The sequence below is a fragment of the Somniosus microcephalus genome, chromosome 5 (genome assembly GCF_052327205.1).
Source record: "Somniosus microcephalus isolate GS21.2 chromosome 5, FLI_Smic_1.0, whole genome shotgun sequence".
In the NCBI taxonomy this organism is placed as follows: domain Eukaryota; kingdom Metazoa; phylum Chordata; class Chondrichthyes; order Squaliformes; family Somniosidae; genus Somniosus; species Somniosus microcephalus.
Window position 1 is genome coordinate 146,432,867 of NC_140991.1, and position 22,037 is coordinate 146,454,903.

The 22,037-nt window shown below is 47.9% G+C and overlaps 1 protein-coding gene across 4 annotated transcripts in view; it reads left to right on the forward strand.

Annotated features, from left to right (window-relative positions):
* Nucleotides 1–22,037, forward strand: part of LOC147117385 (glycoprotein-N-acetylgalactosamine 3-beta-galactosyltransferase 1-like) — a 57,699-nt gene that overhangs the window by 15,653 nt on the left and 20,009 nt on the right. For all 4 annotated transcript variants that reach the window (XM_085988346.1, XM_085988350.1, XM_085988348.1 and 1 more), the window contains exon 4: nucleotides 2,245–2,912. In XM_085988346.1, the coding sequence (XP_085844472.1) occupies nucleotides 2,245–2,912 (668 nt within the window). The remainder of the gene's footprint in view (nucleotides 1–2,244; nucleotides 2,913–22,037) is intronic.

Consider the following 22,037-nt stretch of genomic DNA (forward strand, 5'->3'; position numbering starts at 1 on the left):
GCTAATTTAACCACTCACTAAGTGTTTTGGTTGTAGTTACCCACTTCTGTTAATGTACTGCTTTAGTGTAATTAATTTGTGTGTGGAAAGTGAACAGATCTGGAAGAATGAGGTTATCTACCTTTATAGTATTGCTCTTTATTTCACCCTAGTTCATGGTGGCATTCTTGCAGCTTTCATTCTATAGTTGACATTTGTGTCTCTGTCTCTTTTGCTCCCACCTTTTGCTAAAAGACTGAGGAAGGGATCCAGAATAAGGCCTAATGTGCATGAAGGAACATAGGAACAGGGGTAGACCGCTCGGCTCCTTGAGCCCATTATCATTTTTACATCTTATAAAAGTAATGTATTTACATAAATGTCACCCAAACCATTAAGTATGCAGAAAACAGCTATGTAGTTTCATATTAGAAGTGCCATTAGTCAAGACTTTCCCCAGATTCAACTGTCCCTGTTCATTTTCTCTCAGACATTTCTCTGCCGCTTCAAGCTTTGACAGTTCATTTGGCTCACTGGGAGGGATCTATGGGTATAGTCTTCTGTGAGGGCTACTGAGGGGGAAAAATAGTCTTGAAGGAATATTGCGCTGATCTTTTTACCCCTTGCTTTAACAGTCTATTCCTCTCTATGTTCAAAGATTGAGAAAACTATATGAAGGTCAGCATTTTAATATTTCCTTGAAATGACTCCTGTGTTTTCACAGAAAATTATTCCCATCCCCTAAATAATGTTTTAGGAAGTTTGAATTTTCCTCATGATACAGATGGAGAGGGAAAAATAAATTTGTAACCAAACTTTGCTTAGAACTAAGTTTAGGAAAAAAAGTGAGGTTAGTGATTGATTTTTGTTTTTATGAATTGATGGCCTGAGTTGGAAGGTAGTCCAGTAAAATGTGACAGGAATCAACTACTTTATCGAGCTATAAGGTATAAAGTAATTGCTTTCCAATAGATTGCACAAATGTAACCATCTACTCAAAATCTGATGGATCAAGCAATAGTGTTTTACTCTCTAACCGAGACTACAGAGATCAAATTATCAAAAGCTTTGGGCGCGATCTTGCCAGCCCTGGGGAGGCGGGCATGGAGGTGGGACTGCCGGGAAAATGGCAGAATTTGGGGGGGGGGTGCCCAACCCGCCTCTGTGCTATCTTGCCAGGAGGTGGGTAGCCGTCCTGCGCTGGCTCCCATCTCCTTGGAGGTGGGATGGGATTACAGCCACATAACTTCCTGTTAACAGGCAGAAAATAGGCTTATCACCATTTTGCCTGACGGTTCCGAACCCCGCCAGGGTCAGCAAGGCGAGTAGTGGGTCTGCGGGGGTTGGAGGGGTGCAAAGGTGTGCTGTGAAGGTAAGTGATGGGTGCAAGTGTGGAGAGGTGAGTATCTGAGGTAAGTGGAAAGTGTTCGAAAAAGTGTACTTACATTTGCTTCTTCCTGCAGGCTTCAGTCGGTGGGTATGCGGAGAGTCTCGCACCTCCGCAGTAGAGATGACAGGTGGTACTTGTATTCTCCAATGCAGCAACCATCTCATTTCTGCAAAAGAAAGAGGTTTGATGAGGTCTTAAATTCAAGACTTCATCAAACTTGAGAGAATGTCAGTGTTTGACAGCTTCAAACTTTTCACATGAAACGTCATACGTTAATGTTCTCTGCAACCAGCTTTCCCTTAATTGGCCAGCTAAGCCCGCTGGGCGAGCTTAACAAGGTCAATGAAGAGAAAATAGCATGGGTTGGCCAGCAGTTGATGGAGGCGGGACTAAAACCCGACAAGTGGGAGACCCGCCTCCAAAAGCTCCCCATTGGCAAAATCACCCCCTTTGAGACATATTTTGGCACAGATGGATGTTCATTTCTTGGCTGAACCATTGCAAGTGTGCCATTCTATCCCCATCAACGTTCAATTCCAGTCCATTTCTCTTCCCCCCCCGCACCACCACACTGCTTGAAAACAGTTTATGCTGAATAATCAGAAACCTTTGGTTCATACTTTATCTTCCTTCCCAGTGGAAAAGAATGGCAATTGCACAGGGAGGATAAAGATAGATGAAATGTACAGATATTATCACAATCTCTGTGTTTGCCGCAGTTGATTTTTTTCCGGTGCTCTAGTTTAGAGATATTTTAACTGAAGTAATATGGGTGCACAATATTCTGAATGTTCATAGCTGATATTTTAGACTGATTCTGTCAGATAATATATTGTCAATGATTTTACATAAATATATATATCTTCTCTACCCAGATGAAAACAGAAGTGTTGCAGATGAGCTGTATAAGAAAGTACGAATCCTCTGCTGGGTGATGACTGGGCCCCAGAACCTAGCCACAAAGGCCAAACATGTTAAAGCCACTTGGGGCAAAAAGTGTAACATTGTGCTTTTCATGAGTTCAGAAGAAAACAAAGATTTCCCTACGGTGGGACTGGACGTTAAAGAAGGCCGGGACCAGTTATATTGGAAAACTATCAAAGCTTTTCAGTATGTTCATGACCATCACTTGAATGATGCTGATTGGTTTATGAAAGCAGATGATGACACTTACGTGGTTGTTGACAATCTGCGGTGGCTGCTATCAAAGTACTCCCCTGATCAGCCTATATTCTTTGGAAGAAAATTTAAGCCATATGTTAAGCAAGGATACATGAGTGGTGGAGCTGGGTATGTGCTGAGCAAGGAAGCACTGAAAAGATTTGTTGATGCCTTCAAGACTGGGAAATGCACTCATTTTACATCTACGGAAGATTTGGCCATGGGGAGATGTATGGAGACTGTTAATGTAGAAGCTGGTGATTCCAGGGACACAAACAAAAGGGAAACATTTCATCCTTTTCCACCAGAGCATCATTTGTCAAAAAGCTACCTACCCAAAACATTCTGGTACTGGAACTATTGCTTTTACCCTGCTGAGGAGGTAAGGCATCAAACATGCATATCTGTACTTTATAGGCTGACCACTATTTATTTTTCACCTAATCCCTTTCATCATCTTTATTGAACAAGTTTCTCCAAAACAGGCTGTGTAATTCATACTGGGAGAAAGAGAAAATAGATATTATGTAGTTTACTACATTTGAGTTGCACTAATTGCAAACTGTTCATTAAGCAGCTGGGATAATTGTGGAGGCATCCATGGCCACAGTCATGCAAACATGGGCAAAGCTGATACTTTGCAAGTGAGCCGTATGTGGAAATTGAAGCACTCTAAGCCATTTTTTAAACTGGGTATTGTCCATATATCTGCATTTTTGTTTACAAAGATTGAGAAGTCAGTAACTTGTAAAGTGCTTTCGGATTGACTTTAAATGTGAAAAGTGATATTTTTCCTTTCTCATCCTTTCAAAAATGAGCTTGTTGGAACTCCCTAGTGCAACTAATATGAACAGATTCTTTGTAAAGTGATTTTCTACTGCAATACCTGAACATGAGGTGTAGAGATTAAGCAATGCAGCTTATCAATTCCGCACATTTTAACGGATCACATACCACTGCATTGTTAGGAGCTCATTCTGGAGGGGAAAGGAATATTTGATTTGCATGAGATCATATGTTAGCAACTTGCACTACTGTTTTTCATACATCAACTGGAATTAACATACGAACATAACGTAAGAAATAGGAGTAGGAATAGGCCACTTGGCCCCTCGAGCCTGCTCTGCCATTCAATAAGATCATGGCTGATCTTGGGCTCAAAGCCACTTCCCTGCCCGCTCCCCATAACCCTTCACTCCCTTATCTTGCAAAAATCTGTCTATCTCCACCTTAAATGTATTTAATGACTGAGCCTCCACAGCTCTCTGGGGCAGGGAATTCCACAGATTTACGACCCTCTGAGAGAAGAAATTCCTCCTCATCTCAGTTCTAAAAGGGCAACCCTTTATTCTAAAACTGTGCCCCCGCGTTCTAGATTTCCCCACGAGGGAAAACATCCTCTCTGCATCTACCTTGTCGAGCCCCCTCAGTATCTTATGTTTCAATAAGATCACCTCTCATTCTTCTAAATTCCAATGAGTATAGGCCCAGCCTGCTCATCACTTCCTCATAAGTCAACCCCTCATCTCCGGAATTAACCTAGTGAATCGTCTCTGAACTGCCTCCAATGCAAGTATATCCTTCCTTAAATAAGGAGACCAAAACTGTACGCAGTACTCAAGGAGTGGTCTCACCAATACCTTGTACAGTTGTAGCAGGACTTCCCTGCTTTTATACTCCAACCCCTTTGACATAAAGACCAACATTCCATTTGCCTTTTTGATTACTTGCTGTACCTGCATGCTAACTTTTTGTGTTTCATGCACAAGGACCCCCAGGTCCCTCTGAACTGTAGCATTTTGTAATCTCTCTCATTTAAATAATAGCTTTTTTTATTTTTCCTGCCAAAGTGTATAACTTCGCACTTTCCCACATTATACTCCATCTGCCAAATGTTTGCCAACATGTTCCTGTAAAGGTCAAGGGTGGGACCAACAAGCCCAGGGAACCCTGGATGTCGAGGGATATACAAGAATGGATTGGGGCGAAAAAAAGGGAGGCTTTTGGCAGATACACAGGACTAAAAACAGTGGAAGCCCTAGAGGAGTATAGAAAGTGCAGGGGGGTACTTAAAAAAGAAATTAGGAGAGCGAAGAGGGGGCATGAAAAAACACTGGCAGGCAAAATAAAGGAAAATCCCAAGGTGTTTTATAAGTGTATATTAAGGGCAAAAGGATAACCAGGGAAAGAGTAGGGCCCATTAGGGACCGAAGTGACAATCTGTGTAGAGCTGGAAGATGTGGGTGAGGCTTTAAATGAATATTTTGCATCTGTGTTCACTATGGAGAAGGACGATGTAGGCATAGAAATCAGGCAGGGGGATTGTGATATACTTGAACAAATTAGTATTGAGGGAGGAGGTACTAGCGGTTTTAGCGGGCTTAAAAGTGCATAAATTCCCAGGCCCAGATGAGATGTATCCCAGGCTGCTGTGTGAGGCAAGGGAGGAGATTGCAGGGGCTCTGACGCAAATTTTCAGAACCTCTCTGGCCACAAGGGAGGTGCCAGAGGACTGGAGGACAACCAACATAGTACCATTATTCAAGAAGGGTAGTAGGGATAAACCAGGGAATTACAGGCCAGTGAGCCTAACATCAGTGGTAGGGAAATTATTGGAAAAAATTCTGAGGGACAGAATTAGTCTCCACTTGGAGAGGCAAGGATTAATCAAGGATAGCATGGCTTTGTTAGGGGGAGATTATGTCTAACCAATTTGATTAAATTTTTCAAGGGGGTGACTAGGTGTGTGAATGAGGGTAGTGCAGTTGATGTAATCTACATGGACTTCAGTAAGACTTTTGACAAGAGTCCTGCATGGGAGACTGGTCAAGAAGGTAAGAGCCCATGAGATCCAGTGCAATTTGGCACATTGGATCCAAAATTGGCTTAGTGGCAGGAGGTAGAGGGTGATGGTCAAAAGTTGCTTTTGTGACTGGAAGCCTGTGCCCAGTGGTGTACAGCAGGCGGTGCTGGGTCTTTTGCTGTTTGTAGTGTACATTAATGATTTAGATATGAATGTAGGAGGTATGATCAGTAAGTTTGCAGATGACACAAAAATTGGTGGAGTGGTAAATAGCGAGGAGGAAAGCCTCAGGCTACAGGACGATATAGACGGGTTAGTCAGATGGGCAGAACAGTGGCAAATGGAATTTAACCCTGAAAAGTGTGAGGTGATGCATTTTGGGAGGACTAACAAGGCAAGGGAATACACAATGAATGGTAGGACCCTAGTAAGGACAGAGGATCAGAGAGACCTTGGTGTGCATGTACATAGATCCTTGAAGGCAGCAGGACAGGTAGATAAGGTGGTTAAAAAGACATATGGGATACTTGCCTTCATTAGCCGAGGCATAGAATATAAGAGCAGGGAGGTTATGATGGAGCTGTACAAAACACTAGTTAGGCCACAGCTGGAATACTGTGTGCAGTTCTGGTCACCACACTACAGGAGAGATGTGATTTGTATTGGAGAGGGTGCAGAGGAGATTCACCAGGATGTTACCTGGGCTGGAGCGCTTCAGCGATTGAAGAGAGACTGGACAGGCTGGGGTTGTTTTCCTTCATGCAGAGAAGGCTGAGGGGGGACCTGATTGAGATGTGCAAAATTATGAGCGGCATAGGGTAGATAGAAAGGAACTTTTCCCCTTAGTAGAGGGGTCAATAACCAGGGGACATAGTTTCAAGATAAGGGGCAGGTGGTTTAGAGGGTATTTGAGGAAAAACTTTTTCACCCAGAGGGTGGTTGGAATCTTGAACTCCCTGCCTGAAAGGGTGGTAGAGGCAGGGACCCTCACAACATTCAAGAAGCATTTAGATGAGCACTTGAAACACCATAGCATACAAGGCTACGGACCGAGTGCTGGAAAATGGGATTAGAATAGACAGGGCTTGATGGCCGGTGCGGACACGATGGGCCGAAGGGCCTCTTTCTGTGCTGTAAAACTCTATATGGGGGAGAAATTGACTATAGCCCCGTTTGGGGCACCAGCCTCGCCAGGGCGCTAAAAGTAGCTTCCCGGAAGCATTCGCGGCCGCCCGCCGGAAATTCAGTGGTAGCGCCCCAAAAGGAAGCACGGTGCTACTGGAGGCGCCCCGCATCCCTCTTGGGGCGCTGCGACTGAATATCGTTGCACAACGTGCCGCAGCGCCACACGCTGCGGCACATCGCGCTGCAGTATTGCAGGCCTTCCTCCCCTTCTTAAAAGGGAGGGGCCTTGTGCAGCAGAATCTGGGGCCCAGCTGGGCCCCTGAGGATCGAGTGCCGGCAAAAGAGCCCGGCACCGAGGAGAAGTGCCAGGCTCTTGGAACGCAGCTGGCACTCCGCGGGGGGGGGTTCAGGAGGCCGGGGACGGGAGCGCAGGCAGGTGCTGGCAGGCGGCCAACAACAAAAATGGCCGCGCCACACCTCCTTTAATTTGCGCCTCCCCCGCCGCAGGTAGGCCCCCCTGAACCGGTCGCACATAGCGTCCGGCGGTAAATCGGGGGGCGCTTCCAAATATCGCGGCTGGGGCGTCAGCAGTGGCTGAGCACACCGATGACGTCAACGGTAGCGGCGCAGCGCTAACGGCTAGCACCACTACTAGCATCCCGCAGAATTTAGCGGGAGGCGTGGGCAGTGGCTTGCGACCCACTTAGCGCCCTCTTAAGGCACTAACGGGTGGCGCAGCCAACTGAATTTCTCACCCTATGACTGTGACTCTATGACTCACTTAGCCTGTCTATATCCCTTTGCAGGTTCTTTGAGTCCTCTGCACAACTTGCTTTCCCACCCACCTTTGTATCATCCGCAAACTTGGCTACATTACACTCGGTCCCTTCATCCAAGTCATTAATGTAAATTGTAAATAGTTGAGGCCCCAGCACCGATCCCTGTGGCACCCCACTAGTTACCGTTTGCCAACCGGAAAATGACCCATTTTCCCGACTCTCTGCTTTTTGTTAGTTAGCCAATTCTCTATGCGTGCTAATATAATGCCCCCAATTCCATGAGCTCTTATTTTATGCAGTAACCTTTTATGTGGCACCTTATCGAATGCCTTCTGGAAATCCAAATACACCACATCCACTGGTTCACCTTTGTCCACCCTGCTTGTTACCTCCTCAAAGAACTCCAGCAAATTTTTTAAACATGACTTCCCTTTCATAAAACCATGCTGACTGCTTGACTGCATTATGATTTTCCAAATGCCCTGCTACTGCTTCCTTAATGAAGGACTCCAGCAATTTCCCAACGACAGATGTTAGGCTAACTGCTCTATAGTTTCCTGCTTTCTGTCTCCCTCTTCTTAAATAGGGGTGTTACATTTGCAATTTTCCAATCCGCTGGGACCTCTCCAAAGTCCAGGGAATTTTGGTATATTGCAACCAATGCATCCACTATCTCTGCAGCCACTTCTTTTAAGACCCTGGGATGCAGGCCATCTGGTCCAGGGGACTTGTCATCTTTTAGTCCCATTATTTTACCAAGTACTATTTCCTTAGTGATAGTGATTGTCTTTAGTTCTCCCCTCCCTGTGGCCCCTTGATTATCCATTATTGGGATGTTGTTAGTGTCTTCTACCATGAAGACAGATACAAAATATTTGTTCAGAGTCTCTGCCATTTCCCTGTTCCCCATTATTAATTCCCCAGTCTCATCCTCTAAGGGACCAATGTTTACTTTAGCTACCCTCTTTTTATATACCTGTAGAAGCTCTTACTATCTGTTTTAATATTTCTTGCCAGTTTACACTCATAATTCATCTCCTTTTTTTCGTCATCCTTTGCTGGTTTTTAAAAATTTCCCAATCCTCTGGTCTCCCACCAATCTTGGCAACATTGTATGCCTTTTTCAATTTGATACCATCCTTTACTTCCTCAGTTAGCCACGGATGGTGCCCCCTTCTCTTAAAATCTTTCTTTGTCACTGGAATATATTTTTGTTCAGAGTTATGAAATATCTCCTTAAATGTCTGCCACTGCATTTCAACTGTCTTACCCTTTAATTTATTTTTCCAGTCCACTTTAGCCAGTTCTGCCCTCATGCCATTGTAATTGCCTTTGTTTAAGATCAGGACACTGGTTTGAGATACAACTTTCTCACCCTCCAACTGAATTTGAAATTCAACCATGCTATGATCACTCTTTCCGAGAGGATCCTTTACTATGCGATCACTTATTAATTCTGTCTCATTACACAGTACCAGATCCAAGATAGCCTGCTCCCTGGTTGGTTCCATTACATTCTGTTCTAGGAAACCATACCGGATTCTCTCTCTAAACTCCTCCTCCAGGCTACCATGGCCAATTTGATTTGTCCAAACAATATGGAGATTAAAATCACCCATGATCATTACCGTACCATTTTTACAGGCCTCCATTATTTGTTGATTTATACTCTGTCCAACAGTATTGCTACTGTTCGGGGGCCTGTAGACTACGCCCACCAGAGACTTTTTCCCTTTATTTTTTATCTCCACCCAAACCGATTCTACATCATGATCTTCTGAGCCAATATCACTTTTCACCACTGCACTGATCCCATCCTTTACCTGTCTATCCTTCCGAATTGTCAAATACCCTGGAATATTCAGTTCCCAGCCCTGATCACCTTGCAACCACGTCTCTATAATGGCGATCAGATCATACCCATTTGTATCTATTTGTGCCGTCAATTCATCTGTCTTGTTACGAATGCTGCGTGCATTCAGATATAGAGCTTTTAACTGTCTTTTTACCATTTCTCCTTGTTTTGGCCCCATTTTCTGTTGCACTCTTATTTTTAAGCATTCTGTCCCATCCTGTCGCACTCTGGTTATTATTTCCCCCATCTCTATCCTGCTCTATTGCTTTCTCATTTCTCATTGACATTGTAAATTCCCGCTTACCTGGATCCTCCCCCCCCCCCCCCAACTATTTAGTTTAAAGGGACATAAAAGATCAAGACAAAGCAATGCAAGGATTTGGAATATTGGGTGGGTGGTTAAAGGAAAGGGAATAATCGGGGAAGTACAGTCTAAAAGTACGGAGTAACTGTTGCTAGCAAACTGGAAGCTGTGCAGAAGCTCTCTGCACATGCGCGCTTCCGGTTCGTTACGTCCTCATGCGTGCGACCGATGGAAAACATTTGCACGTGTGCAAAATCGGCAAAACTTCCACGCATGTGCAAAATCAGTAAATGTTCGAGTTATGCTACAAAATTGCATGTATGTGCACTATCTGCTGAAGCAGAGTATTCTTAAACGGAGTGCACTTAAACAGAGTGTTAAAGTTAGGAATTTCGAGGGAGTGGGAATTCTGAGCAGAGGGGAAGGAGGTGCTGCTTTCTGCCTCCAATACTTGTAATAGTTTGTGTTACAGGTAAATATTTGATTTAATCTACCTTTTAACTTAAACTAGATTTAGTAATTAGTTAATAAACTACACTATAAACTAAGTTAATTAAATTCATAAGCTATAATTAATTAAATGAATAAAACAAGGTTATATAGGAATGGCAGTGCAGGTAGTGTGCTGGAACTGCAGCATGTGGGAGTTTGCAGAGAGATGACCACGTCTGCAGTAAGTGCCTGCATCTTGAGGAACTTCAGTTCAGTGTTTTGGAGTTGGAGTTCGAGGTGCAGATATTATGGGGCATCAGAGAGGAGGAAAGTTACTTGGACATTTTAATCCAGGAGGCAGTCACATCTCTTAGGTTAGATAACGGTACAGGTGTGGTTAGTGGTCAGGGTCAGGAGGGTGTGACTACGAGTCAGGCAGGTAAAAGGACCCCAGGTGCAGTGCTGGAGGAGCCTCCGCCTTTGCCCTTATCCAAAGCCCTTCTTGCTGCCTGTGTAGATGAAGGCAAAGTCTGCAGGGTGGATGGGCAAACTGACTATGGTACAGGAGGCCATTCAAGTGGGGGGGGAGTGAAAAGGAATGTTTTCATGGTAGGGGACAGTATAGTCAGGGGATTAGATACTGTTCTCTGCGGCCGCAACCGTGAGTTCCGAAATCTATGTTGCCTCCCCGGTGCTAGGGTTAAGGATATCTCCTCGTGGCTGGAGAAGAATTTGGAGTGGGGTGGGGAGAATCCAGTTGTTGCGGTCGAGGTAGGAACCAATGACATAGGTAGAGAGAATTTGAGGACCTAGGGTCCAAATTAAAGCACAGAACCTCAAAAGAAAATAATAATCTCTGGATTGTTACCTGAGCCATGCACAACAAATTGGCATAGGGATAAGCAGATCAGAGATTAAATGCGTGGCTCAAAGAGTGGTGTGGGAGGAAGGGGTTTCGATTCATGGCACCACTACTGGGGAAAGAGGGAGCTGGTCTGTTGGGAAGGGCTCCACTTAAACCGGGCTGGGACCAGTGTCCTGGCGAATCGAACAACTAGGGCTGTAGATAGGGCTTTAAATCAGCAAGGCAATGGAGCAGTGTAGTGATTTGGCTAAAGATGAGCAGAGTGTGACAGGAAGGGACAGAGAGCTCAACGGTGGAGTGCATCAGCGAATAAGGTGAATGCAGAGAATAATGGTAAAAAGTTAAAATTAAAGGCTCTTTATCTGAATGCACGAATTAGTGGCACAAATAGAAATAAATGGGTTTGATCTAATGGCCATTACGGAGACATGGTTGCAAGGCGACCAAGGTTGGGAACTAAATATTCCAGAGTACTTGACCTTTCAAAAAGATAGGCAGAATGGAAAAGGAGGGGAGCGGGTAGGCCTGTGTGGTAAACCACTGTTTGTATTCCACTGTGTACATGCCTGGACATGCCTCGGCTGACTCCTCCCACAAGTCCTAGTATAAAGGTGACTGCTCCCCAGCCCTTTGTATTTCTGGACCGGTCGACCACTCGAGGCAGACCTTCATTCTTTTGTTAATAAAAGCCTTTAGTTACTCTCTTAACTCTCAGTCTTTTATGAGTAATTGATAGCGCATCAATTTTATTAACAAAATTTTTATAATGGAGAAGATCCTCACACCAGCATGCCTGGACTTAGATCATCGGGAGGCGGACTCATCCACCAAGTTTACTCACTGGCTTAAGTGTTTCAAAAAATTCCTGACCGCCTCCGCAGCAATCAAATCGGACGAGGACAAACTGGATGTCCTGACCTCCAAAGTGAACCACCGAGTGTACTCGGTCATCCAAGACGCGACTTCGTACGCGGACGCTATCAAGCTCCTCAAGGACCAGTACACGCGCCCAGTGAACGAAGTGTACGCCAGGCACCTTCTGGGGAGTCGTAAACAACAACCTGGGGAATCGACCGTGGAATACCTTCAGGCACTGTCTGTGCTTGGCCGGGCCTGTGGTTGTAAGGATGTAAAGGCCGCCGTGTACACAGAGGAACTTATCCGGGACGCTTTTGTAGCGGGCCACAGATCCAATTACACCTGACAGCGACTGTTGGAGCAGAGTGACCTCGACCTCAACAAGGCCTCTGAACTCGCACTATCATTGGATGCAGCCTACCAGGGCATGGATGCCTACTCCTGCACCGTGGACGCCGCGGGGAATGACAGCCTGGGACACGGTAGGACCGCCTCATAGCGCCGTGCCACCCCAGCCACACCCCAGCAACGGCCCAACTACCGCAGCAGTGTCCCAAGGCCAGACAGCAGTGCCCCAAGGCCAGAAATGCTACTTCTGTGGCCAGGCAAAACACCCCAGAGTGCGCTGCCCGGCGAAAAACGCGATCTGCTCGGGCTGCGGGAAGAAGGGACACTACGCTAACGTCTGCAGGGCCAAAGCCACCCCGAACCCCAGCAGCGCCGCGTGTGGGCCATGAGGGCCGCCATCTTGGGCCTCCCCGGCCATGTGCGAACCACCGGTACAGCAGCCATTTTGGACGCCTCCAGCCACATGGGGATCATGGACGCCGCCATCTTGGACGACAGCCGGAACGCAGCAGGCCCCCAACACCGCCTCATCTGATACCCGCAGCGACACACCGACCCCTACGCTGGCATCCGTTGCACTGGACCAAGCGAGACCGCATCAGCTGGCCAGTTCCACAATGGACATTAAGGTAAATGGCCACGATACAATCTGCCTTTTTGACTCTGGAAGCACGGAGAGCTTCATCCACCCCGACACGGTGCGGCGTTGCTCTCTCCCAGTCCCGCCTGCGCACCAGCGGATTTCTATGGCCTCCGAGTCCCAGTCGGCGGACATCGGCGGCTACTGCGTAGTGACACTCATAGTAGACGGGACCGTGTACGATCATTTTAAACTTCTGGCCCTGCCCGACCTCTGCGCTGCCGTCCTGCTGGGGTTAGATTTTCAGTGCCACCTTAAAAGTGTTACGATGGCGTACGGTGGACCCCTACCCCCACTCACAGTCCGCAGCCAGCAGCTCCCAAATTGCCCGCCGCGCACCAGGTGCAACCTCTCCACACTCAGTCACCCCCCCCCCCCCCCCCCACTGTTTGCTAACCTCACCCCCGACTGTAAGCCCATCGCCACAAAGAGCAGGCGATACAGTGCCGGGGACAGGGTTTTCATTAAAACCGAAGTGGAGCGGCTCCTGAAGGAAGGGATTATTGAGGGCAGCACCAGCCCCTGGCGAGCCCAGGTTGTGGTCGTTAAGACCGGCGAGAAGCAGCGCCTGGTCATCGACTACAGCCAGACAATAAATCGCTACACCCTGCTGGACGCCTACCCACTCCCCCGCATAGCTGATATGGTCAACCAGATCGCGCAGTACCGCGTCTTCTCGACCATTGACCTGAAATCAGCGTACCACCAGCTCCCTATCTGCCCTGAGGACCGCCAGTATACTGCCTTTGAGGCAAACGGCCGCCTCTACCACTTCCTTAGGGTTCCCTTTGGCGTCACCAACGGGGTCTCCGTGTTCCAAAGGGAGATGGACCGGATGGTAGATCAAAATGCGTTGCAGGCCACTTTCCCATATCTGGACAATGTGACCATCTGCGGCCGTGACTTGCAGGACCATGACGCAAACCTCTCAAAATTCCTCCGCACCGCCCAACTCCTGAACCTGACATATAACAAGGAGAAGTGCATATTCCGCACAAACCGCCTCGCCATCCTTGGCTGTGTTGTGGAACACGGAGTCATCGGCCCCGACCGGATGCGTCCCCTTATGGAACTCCCACTGCCTCAAGGCCCTGAAGAGGTGCCTAGGGTTTTTCTCCTATTATGCCCAGTGGGTCCCCTACTATGTGGACAAGGCCCATCTGCTGATCAAGTCCACCTCTTTTCCCTTGACGGCAGAGGCCTGCTTAGCCTTCCACCGTATCAAGGAAGACATTGCCAAAGCCACCATGCACGCAGTGGACGAATCCATCCCCTTCCAGGTGGAAAGCGACGCGTCCGACTTTGCCCTGGCCGCTACCCTCAATCAGGTGGGGAGACCCGTGGCCTTCTTTTCGCGAACCCTCCAAGGCCCGGAGACCAGACACTCCGCTGTTGAGAAGGAGGCCCAGGCGATTGTGGAGGCTGTGCGTCATTGGAGGCACTACCTGGCCGGAAAACGATTTACCCTGCTCACTGACCAACGTTCAGTTGCTTTCATGTTTAACAACAAGCAGAGGGGCAAAATCAAAAACGACAAGATCTTGAGGTGGAGAATCGAACTTTCCACCTACAATTACGAGATCTTGTACCGGCCCGGGAAGCTCAATGAACCCCCGGATGCGCTATCGCGTGGCACCTGCGCCAGCGCGCAGATCGATAGACTGCGGGCCCTCCACAATGACCTCTGCCACCCGGGGGTCACCAGGTTCTTCCACTTCATCAAGGCCCACAACCTGCCTTACTCTATTGAGGAGGTCAGGACCATGACCAGGAACTGCCAAGTCTGCGCTGAGTGCAAACCGCACTTTTATAGACCAGACAGGGCCCACCTGATAAAAGCCACTCGCCCCTTCGAGCGCCTGAGCGTTGATTTTAAAGGGCCTCTCCCCTCCTCCGACCGCAATGTGTACTTCCTCAATATTATTGATGAGTACTCCCGTTTCCCGTTCGCCATCCCCTGCCCGGACATGACCAGTGCCACGGTCATTAAATGTCTGAACGACCTCTTCACCCTGTTCGGTTTCCCCAGCTATATCCATAGCGACCGGGGCTCATCGTTTATGAGCGACGAACTCCGTCAGTACCTGCTAACTAGGGGTATTGCCACAAGCAGGACCACCAGTTACAACCCCCGGGGGAACGGACAGGTGGAAAGAGAAAATGCGACAGTTTGGAAGGCCGCCCTGCTAGCCTTAAAGTCTAGGGGCCTTCCAACCTCCCGCTGGCAGGATGTGCTCCCCGATGCGCTCCACTCTATTCGGTCACTGCTCTGCACTGCCACTAACGCCACCCCTCATGAGAAAATGTTTGTCTTCCCAAGGAAGTCCACATCGGGGACATCGCTACCGCCATGGCTGACGTCCCCAGGGCCGGTCCTACTGAGAAGGCACGTGAGGACCCATAAAACGGACCCCCTGGTCGAGAGGGTCGACCTCCTCCACGCCAACCCCCAGTATGCTTACATTGCATACCTGGACGGGCGGGAGGACACAGTCTCCATAAGAGACCTTGCACCCTCGGGGGCCGCAGTAACCCACTACTCACTACCACCCACCCCCCCCCCCCCCCCCCCCCCCCCCCCCCCAACGATCCGATATCCAGCCCCAGCAGACGGCAGGCCTGGGCCCCGCGACCCGCTCGACATCTACGAGGACGACACGCCTGTGCCACAGCCCACGCAGGACTCGACGCCGGAAGCTCCACTACCCCTGCCGTCGCCACGCCGATCACAGCGGCAGACAAGACCTCCGGAGAGACTCCAATACACTAACTTTTAATACACTTCACCCCGCCGGACTCAATTTTAAACAAGGGGTGAATGTGGTAAACCACTGTTTGTATTCCACTGTGTACATGCCTGGACATGCCTCGGCTGACTCCTCCCACAAGTCCTAGTATAAAGGTGACTGCTCCCCAGCCCTTTGTATTTCTGGACCGGTCGACCACTCGAGGCAGACCTTCATTCTTTTGTTAATAAAAGCCTTTAGTTACTCTCTTAACTCTCAGTCTTTTATGAGTAATTGATAGCGCATCAGCCTGACAATGAAGGATGAACGGAGGACAGTAGTGAGAAAGGATCTTGGCTAAGAAGATCAGGAAGTAGAATCAGTATAGGTAGTATAGTGGTTATGCTACTGGACTAGTAATCCAGAGGCCTGGACTAATGATCTGGAGTTCAAATCCCACCACGGCAGCTGGGGACTTTAAATTTAGTTAATTAATAAATCTGAAATAAAAAGTAATGGTGACCATGAAACAACCAGATTGTCGTAAAACCCCATCTGGTTCACTAATGTCCTTTAGGGAAGAAAATTTGTTATCCTTACCTGGTCTGGCTTACATGTGACTCCAGCAATGTGGTTGACTTAACTGCCCTCTGCAGTGGCCCAGCAAGCCACTCAGTTGTACCAGACTGCTACAAAGAAGTATACTAAGAATAAAACCGGATGGACCACCCGCATTGACCAAGGCACCGGACACGAGAAAAGGCACACCCAGCCCAGTTGACCCTGCAAAGTCCTCCTCACTAACATCTGGGGACTTGTGCCAAAATTGGGAGAGCTGTTCCACAGACTAGTCAAGCAACACCCTGACAGTCATACTCACAGAATCATACCTTTCAGTCAACGTCCCAGACTCCTCCATCACCAGAGGTGGCGGCACAGTGGTACACAGTTGGGAGGGAGTGGCCCTGGTAGTCCTCAACATTGACTCTGGACCCCATGAAGTCTCATTGCATCAGGTCAAACGTGGGGAAGGAAACCTCCTGCTGATTACCACCTCCTGCCCTCCCTCAGCTGATGAATCAGTACTCCTCCTTGTTGAACAGAACTGAAGGTAGCAAGATCACAGAACTGGATGGAGGACTTTAATATCCATCACCAAGCTAGCTGAGTCCTGGAGGACACAGATGCCAGACTGGGCCTGTGGCAGGTGGTGAGCAAACCAACACGAGAGAAAAACCTACTTGACCTCATTCTCACCAAACTACCTGTCGCAGATGCATCTGTCCATGACGGTATTGGTAGGAGTGACCACTGCACAGTCCTTGTGGAGACAAAGTCCCGTCTTTACACTGAGGACACACTCTCCATCGTGTTGTATGGCACTACCACCATGCTAAATGGGATAGATTCAGAACAGATCTAGCAGTTCAAAACTGGGCTCTGTGGGCCCTCAGCAACAGCAGAATTGTATTCCACCACAATCAGTAACCTCATGGCTCAGCATATCCCTCTACCATTACCATCAAGCCAAGCGACCAACCCTGGTTTAATCAGGAGTGTAGAGGAGCATATAATTGCAAAATAATGCGGATGCTGGAAATCTGAAATAACAACAGAAAATGCTGGAAATACTCAGCAGGCCAGGCAGCATCCGTGGAGAGAGAAACAGAGTTAACGTTTCAGGTCTGGGACCCTTCATCAGAACTGGAAAAAGCTGGAGATGTAACAGATATTAAGCAGGTGCAGAGACAGGGGTGGGGGGGTTAGGAGGGGAGGAAGAAATAGAAAGAACATTCTGTACTTTTGTAAGAGGCAGGAAAGATAAAATGTTGCAAATGGGAATGGCAAAAATCATACTGCATGAAAAATGGGGGCAGGGATAATTATCTGAAATTGTTGAACTCCATGTTGAGTCCGGCAGGCTGCAAAGTGCCCAATCGAAAGATGAGGTGCTGTTCCTCGAGCTTACGTTGAGCTTCATTGGAACAATGCAATAGCCCGAGGACAGAGAGATCAGAGTGGGAGTGAAGCGGTGAATTAAAGTGACAGGCAACCGGAAGCTCAGGGTCACCCGTACGGACTGAACAGAGGTGTTCCGCAAAGCGGTCGCCCAATCTGCGTTTGATCTCCCCAATGTAGAGGAGACCGCATCGTGAGCAGCGAATACAGTATATTAAATTGCAAGAAGTACAAGTAAATCGCTGTTTCACCTGGAAGGGGTGTTTGGGGCCCTGGACAGTGGGAAGGGAGGAGGTAAAAGGGCATGTGTTGCATCTCCTGCGCTTGCACGGGAAGGTGCCAGGTGAAGGAGCAGGGCTGTTGGGGGTGATTGAGGAGTGGACCAGGGTGTCGCGGAGGGAGCAGTCCCTTCGGAATGCTGAAAGGGGAGGTGAGGGGAAGATGTGTTTGGTGGTGGGATCACGTTGGAGGTGGCGGAAATGGCGGAGGATGATCCGTTGAATGTGGAGGCTGGTGGGGTGAAAGGTGAGGACAAGGGGAACCCTATCGTGGTTCTGGGAGGGAGGGGCAGGGGTGAGAGCAGAAGTGCGGGAAATAGAACGGACACGGTCGAGGGCCGTGTCAACCATGGTAGAGGGGAATCCTCGGTTGAGGAAAAAGGAAGACATGTCAGAAGCACTAGTATGGAAGGTGGCATCGTCAGAACAGACGCGGCGGAGATGGAGAAACTGGGAGAATGGAATAGAGTCCTTACAGGAAGCGGGGTGGGAGGAAGTGTAGTCCAGGTAGCTCTGGGAGTCGGTGGGCTTGTAGTGGATGTTTGTTGAAAGCCGATCGCCAGAAATGGAGACGGAGAAGTCGAGGAAGGGAAGGGAAGAGTCGGAGATGGACCATGTGAAGGTGAGGGCAGGGTGGAAAGTGGAAGTAAAGTGAATGAACTTATCCAGTTCAGGGCGAGAGCAGGAAACTGCACCAATACAGTCATCGATGTACCGGTACAAAAGTACAGGATGTTCTTTCTATTTCTTCCTCCCCTCCTAACCCCCCCACCGCCCCGCTGTCTCTGCACCTGCTTAATATCTGTTCCATCTCCAGCTTTTTCCAGTTCTGATGAAGGGTCCCAGACCTGAAACGTTAACTTTGTTTCTCTCTCCACGGATGCTGCCTGGCCTGCTGAGTATTTCCAGCATTTTCTGGTGTAGAGGAGCATGCCAGGAGCAGAACCAGGCATACCTAAAAAATGAAGTGCCAACCTCTGGAAGCTACAACACAGGACTACATACATGCTAAACTGTGGAAACATAAGTGATTCCACAACCAAAGCTCTGCAGTCCTGCCGCATCCAGTCGTAAATGGTGCTGGACAATTAAACAGTTAACGGGAGGAGGAGGCTCCTTGAACATCACTATCCTCAATGATGGTGGAGTCCAGCATGTGAGTGTAAAAGACAAGGTTGAAGCATTGGCAACCTTCTTCAATATCAGCCTCCTCCTGAGGTCGCCACCATTACAGAAGCCAGTCTTCAGCCAATTCAATTCACTCCATGCGATATCAAGAAGTGAGGAGGATGCAAAGAGGCTTCAAGGCAATTTAGACAAGTTGAGTGAGTGGGCAAATACATGGCAGATGCAGTTTAACGTGGATAAATGTGAAGTTATCCATTTCGGTAGGAAAACAGAAAGGCAGAGTATTATTTAAATGGTGATAGATTGGGAAATGTTGATGTACAGAGGGACCTGGGTGTCCTTGTACACCAGTCACTGAAAGCAAACATGCAGGTGCAGTTAGGAAGGCAAATGGTATGTTGGCCTTCATTGCAAGAGGATTTGAGTACAAGAGCAAGGATGTCTTACTACAGTTATACAGGGCCTTGGTGAGACCACACCTGGAGTACTGTGTACAGTTTTAGTCTCCTTACCTAAGAAAGGATTTACTTGCCATAGAGGGAATGCAGCAAAGGTTCACCAGACTGATTCCTGGGATGGCAGGACTGTGTTATGAGGAGAGATTGGGTCGACTAGGCCTGTATTCACTAGAGTTTAGAAGAATGAGAGGGGATCTCATGGAAACGTATAAAATTCTGACAGGGCTAGACAGACTAGATGCAGGGAGGATGTTTCCCCTGGCTGGGGGGGGTCTAGAACAAGGGGTCACAGTCTCAGGATATGGGGTCGGATATTTAGGACTGAGATGAGGAGAAATTTCTTCACTCAGAGTGGTTAACCTGTGGCATTCTCTACCACAGAAAGCCGTGGAGGCCAAGTCACTGAATATATTTAAGAAGGAGATGGATAGATCTCTGGACACAAAAGGCATCAAGGGGTATTGGGAGAGAGCGGGAATATGGTATTGAGATAGAGGATCAGCCATGATCATATTGAATGGCGGAGCAGGCTCGAAGGGCTGAATGGCGGAGCAGGCTCGAAGGGCTGAATGGCCTCCTCCTGCTCCTATTTTTCTACGTTTCTAAACGGCTGCGTGCACTGGATACAGCAAAGGCTATGGGCCCTGACAACCTCCCAGCTGTCGTGCTGAAGACTTGTGCTCCAGAAGTAGCCCTGCCTCTACCCAAGCTGTTCCAGTATAGCTATAACACTGGCATCTACCCAACAATTTGGAAAATTGCCCAGGTATGTCCTGTCCACAAAAAGCAGGACAAATCTAACCCGACCAATTACTGCCCCATCAGTCTACTCTCAATCATCAGCAAAGTGGCGGACGGTGTCGTCAACAGTGCTATCAAACGGCACTTACACACCATTAACCTGCTTACTGATGTCCTAGGCCCAACCATCTTCAGCTGCTTCATCAATGACCTTCCCTCCATCGTTGGGTCAGACGTGGGGTTGTTTGCTGATGATTGCACAGTGTTCAGTTCCATTTGCAGCTCCTCGGATAATGACGCAGTCCTTGCCCGCATACAGCAAGACCTGGATGGCATTCAGGCTTGGGCTGATAAGTGGCAAGTAACATTCGTGCCACACGTACCAGGCAATGACTATCCAACAAGAGTCTAACCACTGCCCCTTAACATTCAACGGCATTACCATCGCCAAATCCCCCACCATCAACATCTTAACTGGACCAGCCCCGTAAATACTGTGGCTACAAGAGTAGGTCAGAGGCTGGGTATTCTGTGGCGAGTATCTGACCTCCTGATTCCCCAAAGCCTTTCCACCACCTACAAATCAGGAGTGTGATGGAATCTCCACTTGCACCTCCAAAAACACTCAAGAAGCTCAACACCATCCAGGACAAAGCAGCCCACTTGATTGGCACCTCATCCACCACCTTAAACTTTCCCTCCCTCCACCACCAGTGCACCGTGGCTGCAGTGTGTACTATCTACAAGATGCACTGCAGCAACTCGCCAAGGCTTCTTCGACAACACCTCCTAAACTTGCGACATCTACCGCCTACAAGGACAAGGGCAGCAGGTGCATTGGAAAACCACCCCTCCAAGTCGCACACCATCCTGACTTGGAAGTATATCACCGTTCCTTCATCGTCGCTGGGTCAAAATCGTGGAACTCCCTCCCTAACAGCACTATGAGAGCACTTTCACCACAAGGACTGCAGTGGTTCATGAAGGCAGCTCACCACCACCTTCTCGAGGGCAATTAGGAATGGGCAATAAATGCTGGCTTTGCCAGCGCCGCCCATATCTTATGAACGAATAAAAAAACAATGTGTGGAGATGAGAAATAACAAAGGGTGGAAAACACTGGTGGGAGTAGTTTATAGGCCTCTAACAGTAGCTATATCATTGGACAGTATTAATCAAGAAATAATTGGAGATTGTAACAAAGGTAGTGCCATAATCGTGAGGGACTTTAATCTTCATATAGTCAAATTGGCAAAGGTAGTCTGGCGGATGAGTTCATGGAATGCATTTGAGACAGTTTCCTAGAACAATACGTCGTGAAACTAACCAGGGAACTGACTATTTTAGATCTTGTGTTGTGTAATCAGACAGTTCCCATGGATTGGAGGGTAGCTATTTATAAAAAAAAAAAAAAAGTACCACTATTTAAAAAAAGTGGTACAGAGAAAACGGGGAATTATAAGCCTGACATCGGTAGTGGGGAAAATGCCAGAGTCCGTTATAAAAGATGTAATAGCAGAGCACTTGGAAAACAGTGACAGGATCGGACAAAGTCAACATGGATTTACAAAAGGTAAATCATGCTTGACTAATCTACTGGAATTTTTTGAGGATGTAACTGGTAGAATAGATAAGGGAGAACCAGTGGATGTGGTGTATTTGGACTTTCAGAAGGCTTTCGATAAGGTCCCGCATAAGAGACTAGCGTGCAAAGTTAAAGCACATGGGATTGGGGGTAAGGTACTGACTTGGACAGAAAACTGGTTGGCAGACAGGAAGCAAAGAGTTGGAATAAACGGGCTTTTTTCCGAGTGGAAGGCAGTGACTTGTGGGGTTCCGCAGGGATCGGTGCTAGGACCCCAGCTAGTCACAATATATATTAATGATCTAGACGAGGGAACTAGATGTAATATCTCCAAGTTTGCAGACGACACAAAGCTGGGTGGGTGTGTGTGCTGTGAGGAGGATGCAGAGAAACTCCAGTACGATTTGGACAGGTTGGGCGATTGGGCAGATGCAATATAATGTGGATAAATGCAAGGTTATCCACTTTGGTGGCAAAAACAGGAAGGCAGATTATTATCTGAACAGCAATAGATTGGGAAAAGGGGAAGTGCAACAAGACCTGGGTGTCCTTGTGCACGAGTTGCTGAAGGTAAGCATGCAGGTGCAGCAAGCAGTTAAGAAGGCAAATAGTATGTTGGCCTT